The sequence below is a fragment of the Drosophila elegans genome, unplaced genomic scaffold (assembly GCF_018152505.1).
Source record: "Drosophila elegans isolate 14027-0461.03 unplaced genomic scaffold, ASM1815250v1 contig_783, whole genome shotgun sequence".
Taxonomy (NCBI): domain Eukaryota; kingdom Metazoa; phylum Arthropoda; class Insecta; order Diptera; family Drosophilidae; genus Drosophila; species Drosophila elegans.
Window position 1 is genome coordinate 26291 of NW_024546136.1, and position 17856 is coordinate 44146.

Sequence of the window (17856 nt, forward strand, 5' to 3'; positions counted from 1 at the left end):
CTTGCTACTGACTATATATAAGAACAGTACAGTTCCGCAGTAACAGAGCGAAAGACACAGTGCAGTTTTACTCGTATACATACAAAATTCACATATTCACTACTACTACTACTACTACAATTCACTACTGATCGAAATTTAACTGCGAAGATAAGAGCAAGACAGGTCCGCAGAAAAGAATTTTTGAACACATGATGCCGTCTAGATGTTTATCGCTTTAATGATAAAACTAACTGAAACCAACTGACCACTAAAGCTGTGAGTAAGGCATAGCTTATGTAAGTAAATACATTCCCCCAACAGGTCAAAGAAAAGATCAATTGTGAAATCGATTACAAGAATACGAAAATGTTCAATCGCGATAACGATATTATTTGGGTGCAATGTGAAACTTGCAAAACTTGTTATCATTTTACTTGCGTGCGCGAGGAAAGTGACGATAACCTTAAAGGCTGGGCCTGCACTACTTGCGAGTAAATTACATCCAACAACGCTATTAAAGATGTAGACAACACCAGTAAGGTACCGCAAAGTGCAGCCGCACAGGGCCTAGAAATTATCTCAGTAGCTCCTAAAAAACAATTAAAAGGCTATCCGGATCCGATGCAGATCGTGAAAAACAACTTGTAGCAAATCAACGTAGCTGAGGTCGAGATTGACAAAACGAGTTTAAATTATTCAAACGCCCAATTAAAGCACATTAAAGACGTTTTTTGGCCGCCCTGATCAAATTTTGGATTCTACAAAGCGAGAAGAATATCTATAAACAAGGACAGGCTGGACAACAAAATCTGCGCTACGATGGAAGCATGCAAACTCGATGCTAGCATCAACAACGTTATACTTGTAAAGGAGTTAGTTGACAGGCTCCCAAATCAATATAAATTGTCTTGTGCAATTCACCCAAAAGACGGATCCATTGGAAAAGTAAAGGCTGTTAGTGATAGTTTATACAAGATCGCCGAAGCAGCTTCCACTGTGGTTTCAACGCTGTTCTTAAAACCAAATAACTTACACGCTCACACCAGCTACAACACCGGACGGCCACAACACACCGAATCGGATGAACCTCCAAACGCTAACAGCTCTGAGAATACGCCTTGCTTCAAATGCCAAAGTACACAGCATCAAATCGCACAGTGCGAAGGGTTTCGTAATCTCCCCTATGAGGAAAAGCAGCTAATTGTTCGTGACAATCGACTCTGCTTTAAGTGCCTTAAAGTCCATGGAAGAAGCTGCTTCTCAACTAGGCTGTGTGGGATCGGAGGATGTGAATGAAATACAGTTGGCTAATCAAACCCCTAGAATGGAAAGTAACTTTGTGCGCTTTAACATTCAAATCTCAGGAGCAGACCTCCAAAAAACATACTGGATAAATAACGTTCACACAGTCATAAACTTGGTCTACCAAAATTGACTGTCAACGTAAGTAAGTTAACCGCCAAATACCCGCACCTAAAGGAAATACCCTTAAAGTCTTATTCAAGTGCTGAACCAATGCTTCTGATTGGCACAAATAATTGGAAGTTTGCTGTGCCTCGCAAATTACGAGAAGGAAATTGGTGCGATCCCATTGCGTCGAAGTGTACACTCGGTTGGGTACTACAAGGCGCCGGCAACGCCAAGACCGCATAATCTATGCACCACTGTCAATGTAATTGGGAAGAAATCGATAAAACCGATAAAGAGAGCTTTCATGTTAAGCCTGTGACTCCAAGGAATTTTCGTTCCATCGATGACGAAAAGGCTCTACATATATTGGATAACACTTGCACAAAAGTTGATGGCCACTATTAAGTTGGTCTCCTATGGCGTTACACTAGCCTGTGTCTCCAAGCACTTTTCGTTCAATCGATGACGAAAAGGCCCTACATATATTGGATAGTACTTGCACAACAGTTGATGGCCACTATTAAGTTGGTCTCCTATGGCGTCACAACAGCCCCATTTTACCAAGACAAAGCTATAAAAGCGCGGTGAAAAGATTGGACTGTCCGAAATGAGCATGAGCATTTGGTACCTTCCGATATTTATCACTCACAACCCAAATATCCAGAATAGGTTAGGCTTGTATGGGACTCAGCAGCTAAATCTCATGGAAAGTCAGTGAACGATTGCATGATCACGGTTCCCGACCTTTTGCATCACCTTACTGAAGTTTTGATGGCGTTCCGGGTTGGAAAAAAAGGAGTTTGCGGTGACATTGCGGAAATGTTCCACCAAATTCGTATCCAGGAAGAAGATTTGCACGCTCAGCGATTTATATTGTTTAACAAAGAAACCAGAGCCCCAAGAATATTTGTAATGAAAGCAATGACTTTTGGCATATCCTGCGCTCCATGCATTGCTCATTACGAGCTAGATAAGAAAGCGGAGGAGTATAAACTGAAGAGTGAACGAGCCTTTGCAGCTATTACTGAAGCACAATATGTCGACGACTTCATAGACAGTCTGGCCGACGAAACAAAGCAATCATGGTTTCTTTAGAGGTTCGGGACATACACGCCGCATTAGGCTTCAATGTAAGGAATTGGGCGTCTAACTCCCCCGAAGTTCTGAAGCATTTGCTGGGTGACTCGATTACCCTAGAACCGGCCAAGGAGCTCGGAGATGCAGAGAAAGTCCTTGGTATGTTTTGGGAACCATAAACTGAAATTTTTAAGTATTTTTTCAAATTTACACGAATGAAAAGAAAGGTCCTTTCTGAAGAAGTAATGCCAACCAAACCCTTTGGGATTTTTACTCTGTTTCACCATAGGCATCAAAATTCTGCTACAAGAAATTTGGCGCACAGGAATAAGATGGGACAACGTTTTACCGGTACCTCAGCTTTTATTTGGGAAAAGTGGAAAGGTTTGCTTTCCCAAGCCGCAACAGTTCAGGTCCCACGACATTACACGCCATTACTCCATATAGCAGTCTTCATCGAACTACACACCTTTGTGGACGCCAGGGAGTTCGGATATGCAACCTACGATAGGGGAATTACATCACTTAATCATTGGTCGCAGCAAAAAGCAAAGTGGCATCTCTTAAGCCACTTCCCATACCCCGAATAAATCTACTCGCCGCTTTGACTGGCGCGCGCTTATCTCAGAAAGTCAGTAACACATGTAACATAATGACTGATGAAAACATATATTGGACGGACTGAAGGATCCTCGAATTTTTACGTCTTTTTAATGCACCATGTTGGAGAAAACATGGAGACTACGAATGCCAGTAATTGGCATTGGGTTCCAACGAAGCTGTATTTAACAAATATGGCCACGAAATTCATTTCCAAGCCCTAAAGAATGGATAAATTGGCCACAGTTTTTCCGACAGTCAAGGGACCAAGGTCCTAAACAACCCGATGTATGCACCTTTCCAAATGCTGACTGTGACGAGATCCAAAGAACTGTATTGGTAATACGAAGGACCAGCGTAAAAGCGATAATAGTTGACTGTTTTTCGTAATAGTTTTCAGTAACTGTCATTTGTCCCTGCCTGAGGATACTTAGTCCTGACTCGAGAATATGTATTGGTCGTTTATCGCTATATATAAAGTCCAATCTAGATAAGATTGCTTGAAAGTTTAAAAAAGATGCCATTATTGGTAAGAGCAACATAATATTATTTCGTAAAATTGTTAAGGCGATAAAATATTGTTCACTTTGAATTTTATAAAGACTCATTACAGTTTCTGCAGCTTCCTTCTAACCTACATATTGTGTTGGTTCCCTGGTGAATTTTGGTAAAGATTTTACCACTTCAAGTGTTGTATCGCATTTTATAATTGGGTCGATTGCTTGTATTTTATAATCCTCCACAGTGTTTGCATCTGTGACTAACCTTTCTTCTAAACCTTATATTTTCCTGCTCACTTCATTCAATTAAACATTTATTAATATTTTTATTAAATCCACTTTTAAACCGCCTGTGCTGAACTTCCGGTTGCCATTGTTAAATTTAATTCACCATAGCTATTTATTATATTATTCCAGATTGTTTCTTAATATTAGTTATTAAATCGCGAATCTATCTTACTGTTTTTATTAAAGTTTTAATCTCAATATCCTGATCTTATATTATAATCCTAAATATTTAATTATTGTTAATTAATTCCTCACGAGACTGTTCCGATGGGGTCTTCCTTCTGTGAGGTTGTGGGTTGATATTCTTTCCTGGATTCAGCGAAGATTGATGGCTAGAGAATGCCCTTTCTTCCTTCTATAGTTTTTCTTGTTTCAGCGTGTTGAGTTTTCGTTATTGGTAGTTCCTGTTTGTTAAAATTTTTTAGTTAAATGCGTTTCTGGTTTTTTAATAATTTTTTGCGTTTTCTTTTAAACTTATTTTATTTTGTCCGTTGTTTTACTTATTTTGTGTTCTTGTATTTTTTTCGTTTAATATTCACCTTTATTTTCATTTATTAATTTCCATGTAATTGCTGTTAACGACTGTGACTTTGTTGTGTCTTTTGTAGAATTTTTTAATTTGTCCACTAAAAATGAGTTATTTTTCATTAAACAATTTTTGGATCTTTTTTTGACCCGGCCTACGTTGGTCGCCAGTTAAAATTTTTTTTTTTTATTTTAATACTCGGGTGTTAAACGTTTATTCTTAATACTCAATTAATGCAAGACAGTTTTAAATACTTGTAAACCGATCGCGGTCTCGATCAAAATATGACTGACTTTTCATTTCTTAATCTGATCGAATGATCCTCGTCCATGAGCTTTTCTATTTTAGCTTTAGAACTTCAATTTATGTCTAGCTTTAAAGCTTAACAAGAAACTGTTGCATCTCATTGTGAAATTCTATTATGATGACCGATACAATTTGGTCGGAACTCTTAACGCAAAAGGCGCAATTGATTGGGCATCAAAGGAAAGCTGATGTTTACCTTAATTTTGATTTGTTTAACTTAGCTGGGGAACCAAGATCGGTCCTCAAAGCCAAAGGCAAAGACAAATTAAAATGCAGAGTTTGAAAATATTGTTTATAATAGCCATAACCGGCCTGGTCTCACGGGTTGGATAGCTTGCACCCGATCTTCAGGTACTGCCGTAAATAGTGACAGTAGCGTAGATAGGGGGGATCGGGGTATCAATCCCCCCCCCTTGGGTCTGAGAATTATAAGATGATATAATCTCAAAATTGAAACACATTTTAACGCGATGGCTGTGCAGTACAGCATATTAAAGTTTCGAATGCCCGAGTTATGTTCAATACTGTTGACTTCTTGTCAACCGACAAATTCTTCCTTGAATCTTTTAGATTGCCAGCGGTCGCTGCGTTTCCCAGGATTTACGCAGTTTTGGCGTCTGCCTGCCGGTTTGTTGTTCATCAGGAGGGTTCGTGGAAAATATGATAACTCCAGCGCTTCTAACGGACCTCCAAGTGATACCTCAGTCAGTCACAGTGCCTCTCAGTTTACTGCGTGCCGCGGCGCTGCATCAGCTGCATATAATCACAGCAGACGAAGTCATTGATGAATTAGCAAAAATATCTCGAAAGCTTGAATTTCTTCTTCGATAAGAGAATTTTTTCAGAATGCAACTTATCAATGTGAAAAATGTGACCAATTTCTGTACACGACTGTGCAACGCGGATTATTATCACAGTGTAAAATAAATCTTACAAAAAAACAGGATATTATTCTGAGTCATATGCCCCCCCATATCAAATAATTATAAATAATCTTCTAAAATTACAATATAACTTAAAATAAATGCACTAGTCAAAAGAGGTAAACTTTTTGGTTTAGCAAGAACTAATTTTAATATTTTGAATAGAATTTGCAGTGACGTACATTATATTTTGTTTATTATTATTGATTATTGATATATAGGGCTACATAAACACTCACATTTTAGAAAGGAGTTACTTGGTCCACAGAAGAAAAATGAAAGTCTTACTATATATAGCACAACATGATATTATTGAAGGGTTGCTTGATTTGTCTTTATCCCAAGTAAACCGTGTTCGTAATTAAATAAATCGCTTAATAGTTCTGTGCTTTGTAACAACGTGTTTCTGTTCAGAATAGGACCACTTACACAACCTGAAGATCAATTTTATTCTACAATCGATGTAACAATCGGCACGGGTTCCGTAATAGAAGAAAAATAAGAAAAGTTTAAGAAGTGTTTGTTTCGCAAGCAAGACTTTCTGAGGCAAAATAATATTATTTCTGACCTCTAATTAATCCAATCTGTACTTAAGAAATACACTGGCTGATGCCCTTAGCATTTTTTATTTTGTGTGTTCTAACAAACCACTTTGGTTTGGCAAAAAACTGACACACCTTAGAAACGTAAAGTCCACTGAACCTGTTTTTTCTAGATTATTAAGAGATTGGTCAAGATACACCGTGCTTAATGCTTAGTGTTTTTAAAATTAACCATTGAAGGGTCTAGTTCTCCCAGGACTCTAAGCAGTTTTTAACATGATTAACACTAAGCGTAAACCTAAATCTAATCTTTCCTCGCCATCTTTTGAAAACACGACTACAACTACAGATCAAGCAAAAGCCAATTTATTTGGCTTTTTTTTCGAACAAGCTAATGTACCTCGACGCAGCCTAATTCTTACACCATTTCCAAGTCGAACTTTGTTTTCTGTCACACTTTAAACGACAGTTCTCTGCTATTAGATCTTCAATGTGTTAAGTCTGTTTATTTACCAGGGTCAATGGAATTCCTGGCTGCGTGCTTATATATTGTGCAAAAGCTCTGAGCTAAATTCTTTTAAATTGCCCACCATATCACATGAAACCTTCCAACTTCCACATATTTCGAAAGAAAGGTGTATATCTAAGTTATTGGCTATTTCAAAGCTTTTTGAAAATATTGTCTTCTCACCTTTGTAAATCAGTGTTTTCTCCGTGTCTTCACGGATTTATGAAAAGGAGATCACGGTTTAATGGATTTATGAAAAGGAGATCAATCACAACTAGCCTTATGGAGTTCACTTTATAGCTTTAAAAATAATTTTTAAACAGACGTCCGACGTCCTTTACTCTGAATTTAGTAAAGCATTTGGTCTGTATCAAAAACTTTATTTTTTCTTTAATCACCGCTACACTATTCGAAACGAATGTCCACAAAGAAGATGGACACGATCATTTCCAATAACCTTTGTTAGGGTCTTGACATAGATTTGGAAGAAGTTGAGAAAACATAACTCAAGCCTATGGGAGTGCTTAATTGCTACGCTAATTCGGGAATTGAAGTCAACAACGATCATGTTCATTCCTTTGCAGCTTTGCTACGATTAAAGATTTAAGCAACATAAGCTCCCATCGGAGATCGGTATACACAAACCGCAGAAAATATATCTTATCCAATTGAGAATGTTTAAATTTTAATAAATTTCATGTTGTTTCAGAATGCATCGGAATCAAATCCTCTACGTCTAACTTATAAAGCCAAAGTTCCAGCAATAGGATTTTTCCTTTAATTATTGTAGGACTTGTTAAACTTTCAAGTCACTGGTAGTATGTTCCGTTTTGTGTCTCGAGACCCATGTCAGCAGTGTCAGTTTAAAACTTAAAGGCAATTGATATTGATGTTAAATAACCACTTTTGAAGTTAAAATCTTTCAGTTTGAAGAATATGAGACAATCCAAACCTAATGGCATTTAGCTCCTCTACGCTGGCAGCGCCAGTCAAAATATCATTGACGTAAGAGTCGGATTCTATAACTTAACTCTAGGAAATGATAGTTGCACAGACTCACACAACATCGAATAGCCAAAGGATTTTTCCTCCAAACTATATGTTGAAACTGCTTGTCACTTGTCAACACATTTTCTTTCGATCGCACTTTGGCCAGAAAGCTATTTTTCTGGTATTTCTCTTCCAGTAAGGCTCAGGAGCTGCAATAAAGCCTATTGTCTTAAAATATGATACTTTTTATTATTTAAAATGTTTGCATGTTTTGTCTTTAGAAAAAAAAGTAGAAAGCGGACCTAATACACATTTTAGTATAAGATACTAAAAAATCAAGAAAAAAATCAAACGACTAAAAATATTAAGTGGTATTTATCATCTTTGTAAAATGCCATCTTTTAACGCGACGGTAATATTATTAAAATAATCGACCCAATAATAATTTTTGCTTTATGATGACGTCATACATATTTTGTGAACGTATTTTAATTTTCCTATGAAAAGGTTAAGATAGCACACTTTTAGACTACATTAGTCTTTAAAACTGCCTCTCCTTTAAATTAAGTCTATACTTAAAACCGAAAACTAAAGCAAAGGAGTTGTAAACAGTTAAACTTAAAAAAAAATTGTTTTTTTTTTAATTCATTTTCTCAATGTATTTATATTTAAGAATACACAGAGAAAATTTAACTTCGGTCCGGTGAACATTTTCGAAATTATACACAAATTGCTTTTGTCTGCATCTCTTCTTATTTGATTTTTTCACTTTTTATTAAATATTTCATAAAATTGCGTCTTTAAAAAAATGTCAAAAGTTCATGAAATCAAATTTTTTGAAATGTTGGCATAAATTAGCTTTATCTAAGTAAATACAAGACTATATTTCGTTAGAATTAATAATCTTTATTTATTGGAATTACTCCCGTTCGTTAATTGACATTAATTAGAAATCCGTTTGGATAACTATAGTTTTATTTATGGAATTATTCCCGTTTATTGTTATTAAAATTATCCGGGAATCCGTTTGGATTCCTTTCGAGTCTGTTAAGAACTAACTAATGCTATCTTAAATGTTCTCCAAGAAAGCCGGGCAGAAGCCCGACGTCGGCAGCAACGAGCAGAATGGACGGCAGCGCTATGGGCAGTGTGCTAACCTTGTACTTCGCATCTGCTGCATAGCCCGCTGCATTACTTTTCCGTCTTGGTCAGCGGGAAACAAACACGCGTTTTTTTTACTTTTGTGTTTTTGTGTGTAAAATTTTTGTGTTTTCATTTGATCCCAGTGTCAAACTGACTGAGGTATTTATTTATTAATCTTTTTTTTTGCGCAATAATTTACATTATTGCTTCTAATTCTTATTATAAATAAAGTAAAAAGATTGCCAGCTTCCAACTACATCAAAAGATATATTAACCTTGTGCTGGGTCTGCGATACAAACATGTATGCTAAATGTGCGGGATTTTTGGTAGAGTTAGGGATCACATTGACCTGCGGTCTTGGCTCAAGTGGTCATGTGAGTCCTGCAGGGTAATGGAACTTGAGATGATTGGCTTTATGAGGTTCTATCAACAATTAGTAATAAAAAACTGCTAAGTGAGTAACGTAACGTAAAAAACCGAGTCAACTAGAACGGACGCTTCTTTAAATTCAGTGTCGGAAAAGGATTTATCTGCTGTTAACTCCAGTCTTGCATCGGAGAAAATTCAGCCTGATTACCCCAATTATTTGTCTGCTATTAAATTTGTTCTTGGTTTCTCTTCTTTCTGAGTTTGGGTGATTTTAATCTCTCAGATATATCTTGGTCTTCTCCTACTGATCTAGAATTGACCCTCTAGTTCTCCCAGAGGACCATTTTAACCTCTATTTCTTTTTTGAAAACTAAAATTGCAACATATTTGCACCGTACTTAGTTTTAGTTTTTTTTGATAAATGTGTCTTCATTATGTTATTAATATTACAGTGCTTAAATGTAGGGGTGTCTAAAAAGTATTGCGTAGTTCTATTTGTATTCATCGCAACGGGTCATTCTCCAGCTTGTTGATATTTTTGCTGTTTATGGACCCGATACAGTTTCCATTTGCACCGCACAACGATAGTTTCAACGTTTTCGTTCTTGTGTAAAGGTGATCGAGGATGGGCCACGCTCCGGAAGGCCTGTCGTCGAAAATTGCGACAAAATCTCTGGATTGGTCGAGAGAGACCGGCATAGTAGCAGCCGAGCATTGGCCAAGAGTTGGGCATGAGGCATCAAACCTTGGATTCAGAATTAAGCTTCGATATGTGTGTGCCACTCGAATTTACGCAGAATATTTGCTGTATTGACCCGTTTCTGAAGCGGATGGTAACTGACAATGAAAATTGGGTCACTTACTATAACATGAAGCGCAAACGGTCGTGGTCGTAGCGTGGTGAAGCGGCCCAGGCGGTGGTCAAGCTCGGATTGACGGCAAGGAAGGTTCTGCTGTGTGGCCGGTGGGACTGGGAGGGAACCATCCACTATGAGCTGCTCCCCCTATAGCCACACGCTCAATTCGGACCAATACTGCCAGGCCATACACATCTTTGGTGAGTTCCGATAACTCGGTTGGGAAATTCCTTTGCATGCACCAAGGGAATACCACCAGTTTCTATCCATGGCGAAAGAGCTTGGTAGTCGGAAGTTGGCCACAAAAGAGGCCTATAAGAGGGGCATTATGAAGTTGGCACATCGTTGGTAACTAGTCGTTGAACAAAACGGCGACTATTTGACTTAAATCGCTTGATTGTTACTAATTTTATGAATAATTGAAAATTCAATTAAAATACCGCAGGACTTTTTGACACCCTTATATATGTTAACACTGTTAAGGAGTAATCATAAGTCGATACAGATCTTGGGTGATTATTGGATCACCCTAGTGTTTAGTTGCAAAATCAGCATAAACATCTTTAGGGGCCGTACCTGGTTCTTGGCGGTGCACGGTATGGTGAGTTATGTTGATTTTGCTAGTGTCAGCACTTTGCTGCACGAGCGGTCGGCTTGCCGGCCGAGCATAGCTTACGTAAAGTCATATATGTTTTCAGTTTTAATTTGGACATTTAATAAAGAGCATTGGCTTGAATGTAAAACTCCGTCAGTGGCCGTCAACACTTATTCTATTAATTGAAATTGGTTACCGAGCCTTAAGGGCCGTTAGCAACGGAGTCAGTTACTCCCAACGTAGTCTTCGTAAGCCATTGGCAACCGCCCGGCACATTCATATGAGCAGCCAGCCACGGTGGCAATTACGTCTTCACCCCTTCCCCCGGACCAGCCACGGTGGCAATTGGATCGCAACTCTTCACCCTCACGGACAGCGGCAAGGGACAGTGCGAGGCTGCACAACTAAAACATAATTTATATATAAAGTGATCTGAGCAATATGGTAGAAAACATAGAATATTGGAGCCGTATCCCATATATAACAACCTCTCCCCCTCACCCTCCATTATAACCTCCGTAAAAAAGAATCTACAGAAATTTTTTCGTCGTTGGATGATCCTCAACCGCCATCTTTGGGAAGTCCTTTACACCCATTTTTCTCGAAATTCATATTGAACTCATATTCTAACTTATTATCTGGATCTTTAACTAGACACATTTTTATTTCCAATTTGTACGAAATGTGCAAAAAGTATTTAACAAAACGTATTTATGACCCAGTAAAGATAAACCAAATTCGAAAAATGGTATCTAAATTATTAATTTCGGAAGGTTTCGCTAAACATACATAGCATTTAGTTGACAATGATACCCTTGGGGCAAACTTTTCCATCCCCCATATTAAGACGCAACTATGTTCATAAATAACACTAGTTTACAGCCGAAATACCCCCAAGCCAAAAATACAAATTTCTGGTAGAGTACGACTCCTGGATCACTAAAAATTTTTCTTTGGGACACTTTATTTTTAAAGATTTAGAAAGTTTTTGACAGCTGTCTTTTCAAGTTTTATTTTATATCTCGATTTGTGGCCAACCGACTTTGGTGCATTTTACAAAATTTTACTAACAATAGATCAATATTTAACATTGTCATAATGAGTAATTGGATTGGATAAGTCATTTGTCTGCAAGAGCTCGACAGACACACACTTTTTTTTTTTAATTTTGGGCTGTTAAACTATACCCTTAAAAACTCGAAAAAAATTCATTGAAAAATCCATATTAATTCTAACTTATTGTTGGTATCCGACTTAATCGGACAAGTTAATTATGCCAGAAATTAATTGGAAATTCGATTTTTTGTGGATTCTTAAGGTTATGCGTTTTATTTTTCGGCCGTCAAGCACAAAATTTTAACAACATCTTAGACAGCTTAGCTTTCAAAGGACTGTTAGATGTAGGCAGTGGTGGCAGCTGTGGGATATTAAAAGAAGCTGAATTTAATATTCAAAAAGCTAAAAAGACCTTAGTTGTGTAGGTATTTGTTAACACATCAAAAAGCAAGGGAAATATAAGATCGTTATTTTTTTAAACCTTTGGTTGTTTTTTATCAGGCTTAGAATAAGATAACAGCAGCTATTTCGAAAAAAAACATGTTATAAACAGTTATAGTTCGAGGAACAAATATCAATTTTAGTAGGGAAAAACAAAACAAACCGTTTTTTCAAAATAAATAAAACAATATTTTATATAATAAAAACTACATCAACGGTGCATTCGACTTTATTTCATTTAAAATGGTTTAATTTGTGAGTTGTGGTTTTAGCAACTTGTAGCAAATTTTGTACCTTTCTCATTTGTACATTTTGTACTGAAAGAAAGAAAACTTGTATGAAACAAGAAAGCAAGCAAACTTCGGCAAGCCGAAGTTCAATACCCTGCACCTATTTCAAAACTAAATACTCTTGAAAACGTTAAAATTATGATTTACTTGCGTGTATGTTTAAAAACATTGAAGCTATAATGATTTGCAGCTTAATTATTCGATAGTTCCTATAGCAGCTATACGATTAGGAGCTATATGCAATAGTCGTCCGATTTTGATGAAATTTAAACCGTAATTCTGAAATATTTAACCATTACTCGAAGAACTAAAAAAAAATTAAAAAACACCAAAGTTATAATTTTTTTATATTTTTTTTATGATTGTTTCTATGGGAGCTATATGCTACAGTCGTCCGATTTTGATGAAATTTAAACCGAAATATTTAACCATTACTATAGGTCGAAGAACTAACAAAAAAATTAAAAAACACCAAAGTTATAATTTTTTTAAATTTATTTTCCGATTGTTCGTATGGAAGCTATATGCTATAGTCGTCCGATCCGGCTCGTTCCGACTTATATACTACCTGCAATAGAAAGACAACTTTTTGGAAAGTTTCATGCAGATTGCTTTAAAACTGAGGGGACTAGTTTGCGTAGAAACGGAAAAAAAATTAAAAAAATTGTAACTTTTCTTTAAATTTTATTTTGTAAGTTCTTCATATATAAAAATGTGTTTTATTTTTAATTACGGATTTAATTAAACCTGACTTTCATTAAAACAAAAAGATAAACAATTTTTTTTATTTTTAATTTAAGATATAACATATAACAGATATAACAGATATAATTGTTCAATCACGAAATGTTTATTATTTCATATGTGAATTTTAAAAACTACACTTCTAATCTTGCTGGCCCTTGGCAGAATGTTCAAACATTAACACGTATAAATATAGGAATATGAGACAAACATTGCAGCCACTTGAATGAAACAACACAAGTCTAAAACGACTTCCTATGAGCGGTCACAGAATGTCCTTGACGATAAGTGCTATTAGGCTAGCTGTGTTTTCTAAGTTAGGGATAAACAAGCCACTCCGTGGGTTATAAGAAATAAGATAATAATCCCACAGCTCTGTTCTGTGTCACTTTGTCAATCGATCTAAACCCATTATTTACGATCTGTTACCAAAACCATGCAAGGGAGCATTTGTTACTACTTGAAATCTGTAAGTACAGGCCACATGAGCCTTCAAACTAATGTCACTGTTGGTGTTTCCCACACTACACAAAGCACTTGTGCGGGAGTCCAACTATAGCTCTCCCGCGCCCGCTCAGGAGCAAATAGATGCGCTCCTGCGTAGCCCAAAGATAAGACTAGAATGACAATCTCACAAATGTTATTTGCTTACAGAGACTTAATAAAATAAAACCGTTCGAAGTTATAACTCAACAAATAAAGACGTCGTATCGTTTCGTAGTTCTTTTCAGCACTAATTATGCTTTGGGTGTGATTATTTATACAGACCGAATATACATATACCGCCTAAAAACTGGCCTCTACCATTTCTCTAGTTTTGCGATTGGTAAAATATTGTGCCGCAGAAGGACATTACGAGATCGACTCGGTTAATTATCAAACCAAAAAAAAAAATATATAAACTTTTAGGGCTGAACCAACTTTCCTCTTACTTATTATACTTTTCAACGAATGCGGTATGCTCCTTTATTAACGAGAATTACAGAAATTGGCAGGAATTTCTTATTTTTAAATGTTGATAAAGCCCCATTTATGTTTATAAATTCACTTTGAAATAAAACATATTTCGATTTTTTCTGTACACACAGATTATTTTAACATTTCCTGCTCCAAACCCTTTTAGACCAAAAGTTGAATCCGCAGAGTGACCGCTGTATGCCAACTTCACATTATGATATAATATATATAAAATCGCCTATGTGTCAGCACATAAATAAATAGCACTGCGTTGCAAAGATAACAAAAAAATCAAAAACTAATTACTTTGTTAAATATTATTTGATATTTCGTCTACAGACGCGCAGAACTGCTGCTTGGCTTGCAGCAAAAATGACCTCGGATGGACATTCTGTTGCTGTGCTTTCTGGAGATTTGACAGTTGAGCAAAGACTTGCTGTTTTGGATCGTTTCCGTTCTGGTCTTGAAAAAGTACTTATAACCACAAATGTTTTATCAAGAGGTATTTTGGATAATATTAAAATTAAACATGTTAATACGTTGAATACTTATCTTAATTTAAGGCATTGACATTGAGCAAGTTACAATTGTCGTCAACTTTGATTTGCCGGTGGATGTGCGAGGCAACGCTGACTGCGAAACATATTTACATCGAATAGGCCGCACCGGACGATTTGGTATGTACTTTAATTCTGCAACTATTGGAAAGCGTCTGAGTGCCAAGGGTGGTACGGTAAAAAAAAACTGACTTGTGACCTTACAGATAAAGGTATTTGATTTTTTTCAAAATAAAACAAAATCCAAGGATGAGGTTGTGGTCAGCACACCGAGATTTATTAGACCTATAGAAACGCACCAATGTATTATTTCACCGACCTCGACTTGTTGCACAGTGTAGTTATTAAAGAGTGCACTGTAACATTTTTACAGTAAGGCAAGTTAGATCCGTTAGAGCCGTTAGAGACAGACTTCGTTTGACTTGCAAAGCGAACGGTCGTGTTTTTTTTGTGCGCTCCGAACTTTTATTGTTTTTGTAATAACCCAGCTGTGAGATATAACAACATTTTTTACTACTCGGTCAATTAATAAAAACTTTAATATAACCGTTCGCTATAGTGATCTATATTAACAATTTATTTAAACTTTTTGTTTTCTTTTCTGTGTATTTAAAATTTTAGCTGTTTTTTTTTTGTGCTTTGTCTGTCCACGCCGTAGTATTGTTTTTGGTGCTAGACTTGCAGGCGCTTTCTGCATTACACTCCCGCTCTCTTGATCTCCCGCTTTCTAAACTCCCACTCTCTCTCTCTCTCTGTCTCGAAAGTTCTAAGCGTGCAGCTTCTGCACTCTTATGGTTTCTTTTATGTATGCGCAAGCATATATTAAATTGTTTATTATTATGATATGATAATAGTAGTATGTGATGACGTGTGCCTGTGGAAGGCCTGACTTCTGCTGCAGTTAGATCTGCATTGGTTGACGACTGCGTATGGACTGACGATAGAGAGAAGAGTAAATAGGGAACAACTACCGACTTACGCATACACAATACCCCCCTGACACCCAGATGGGTCATAGTATTGTGGGGGTTGTCGATGTCGTCTTGATCTTCCACTTGAATCGTTTCCAAAGATCGCATTGGCGAAAACGGCAATGTTGGGTGTGGATCGGGAACAGATTTGTCGACAGACGTAGACGGAGTAGTAGGCTCGCAAGCTCGAAGCTGGTCTAGATGACGTCAAACTACACTGCTATCCTCGAGATTTACCGCGTATGATATGGGTTTAGTCTGCTCAAATACACGACCTTCAATCCATTTACGGCCGCTCGAGTAGTTTGAGCTCCCGCTTGAGGAGCAGCTCTGCTGGCAAATGCCCCGTAGTCGAGTGTGGTGTGCAATGTTGGCTGAGCAGATATCGGGCCAGGGCTAGATTAAAGTCAGTATCTCGCTCCATCTTTTTAAGAAAACCTATGTGCATTGGACCATTCGCTCAGCTTGGCCATTCGTTGCTGGGTGAAAGTGCCGATCGGATATGGCGAATAAGGTTATGGCTCATAAATATTTTAAACTCATCGGATGTAAAAGCAGTTCAGTTATCCGAAACAAGCTCGTCTGGAATTCCATGAGTAGAAAAAAGCAGGCGAAAGAACGCAAATCTCGAGGAACTTGGAACAAGAATCAACGACCAAAAAAACGGTCCTGCGAATTCAACATGGAAACGGGACCAAGGTATTTTAATGGATTCCCACAAGCTTACTTCTTATCTATGTGGCTCATTTCGTGTTTCTTAACAAGCTTTGCAGCGCATAACTGTGCAATCGATACCCGATATTTATCCACCAAATGTAGTTCCTTGATAATGCTTTCATTTTGACAATTCTGGGATGATGCGCGTGAATGTGCGCTCACAATAGGTTTGGCTGCCCATTCAATCATTAAAAGGTCCACCTTGGTAAGCTGTTTGGTCGAAACGGTGACCTTTTTTAACTTGGTGAAAGGCTCATGATGCTGCTGCGACCATTTCCTTGAAGAACTTTTATTCAGAAGGCGATGCAATGGCTCTGCAATGGTAGCATTGTAAGAGAAAACATGAATGACACAAACTAGCGAGTCCAGGAAGGCTTGTAAGTGCTTCTTATATGTTGGCGCTGGTAAGGAGTGTATGGACTTGACCTTGTCTACCGAGGGCCGTATGCCTAGATGAAATAGAAAGGACGTCGATAAGTCTGACTGATAAGTCCTCGTCAAACTTTCCCATGACCACAATATCGTCGAAATACGGCAATTCTCTTCGAAATACGGCAACTACCAGTTGCTGATAAACTTGCGCTATTGATGCAATACACTTTATTGATGCAAAAAGCGTGTTTATGGCCGTAATTCGATGGCAATGTGGTTGGTTGATCCATCCTTTTTAACAACAGGAACCGTCGATGTGGCCCATTCGGAATGTTTTAAAATTCATTTGCGCTCAGACGATCGAGTTCTTCTTCAAATGGTTTTTTACCATGAATTCCTTCGATACGAATTCCCAGAGGTTCGATCCAATAACAACCTAATAGGTTGGCCCCGACTCCAGATACTATTATCAGGGTCAAGTTGTCGATCTGATGGCGATTATAGTGTATAGTTGTATTAGTTATCCCCTTGACCGGGATCTGGCCTAGCCAGATTAGGCTTGTAGTTGAGGCATGTTTCGCATTTCCGCACATGTGCTCAGGAATCCCTGTGCATTTCTGGCCAGTAATAACGGGCCGCCAGCTTTGCAATCGTTTTCCGACTTTCCACATGTTCAGTGGCTGGTGAGTCTTTATTAGCCTTTAGGACGGTTTCCCTGAGCCCCCGTGGGACACATAGATTCCATTCTGTCACTTCTTTGCTGGCGCAAATCCAGCAGAAAAGTAGCGGCTGGTTTCGGCATCCTCGTGTCCAATGTTTGTGACCGCCACACCGTTAGCGGGCTTCGTGTGGGTACACGTCGTACGTGTGTGTCCTGTGGGCTCTCGGTGCTGCGTTGGGTGGTCTCCGATTAGTAGTAGGTGGCCTCCATAACGTGTTCTAATTATAGTTGTTCGGAGTCCACTTGCGTGTTTGACGGGCGCTTGGTGTCCTTCGTCTTCTTCGCATCTTGTTGTGGTGCTGTTGATTTGTTTCGCGAAAATTGTTTTCTTGTATAATTGCATGTCGCTCCTTCTTGAGTTCTTCATATTCATCAGCCAGGACCATTAGAGCTTGTAGATCATGTATCTTAAA

At 37.8% G+C, this 17856-nt stretch overlaps 1 protein-coding gene across 1 annotated transcript in view; it reads left to right on the forward strand.

Moving 5' to 3' along the window:
- The window catches only part of LOC108134774 (DEAD-box helicase Dbp80), a gene marked incomplete at its 5' end in the record, with an annotated part of 42207 nt that extends 25045 nt beyond the window's left edge, over positions 1 to 17162 (forward strand). Inside the window, 3 exons of the mRNA XM_041710130.1 lie at positions 14445 to 14607; positions 14669 to 14838; positions 17028 to 17162. Coding sequence (XP_041566064.1) covers positions 14445 to 14607; positions 14669 to 14838; positions 17028 to 17162 — 468 coding nt within the window. The remainder of the gene's footprint in view (positions 1 to 14444; positions 14608 to 14668; positions 14839 to 17027) is intronic.
- Positions 17163 to 17856: the final 694 nt, after the last annotated feature.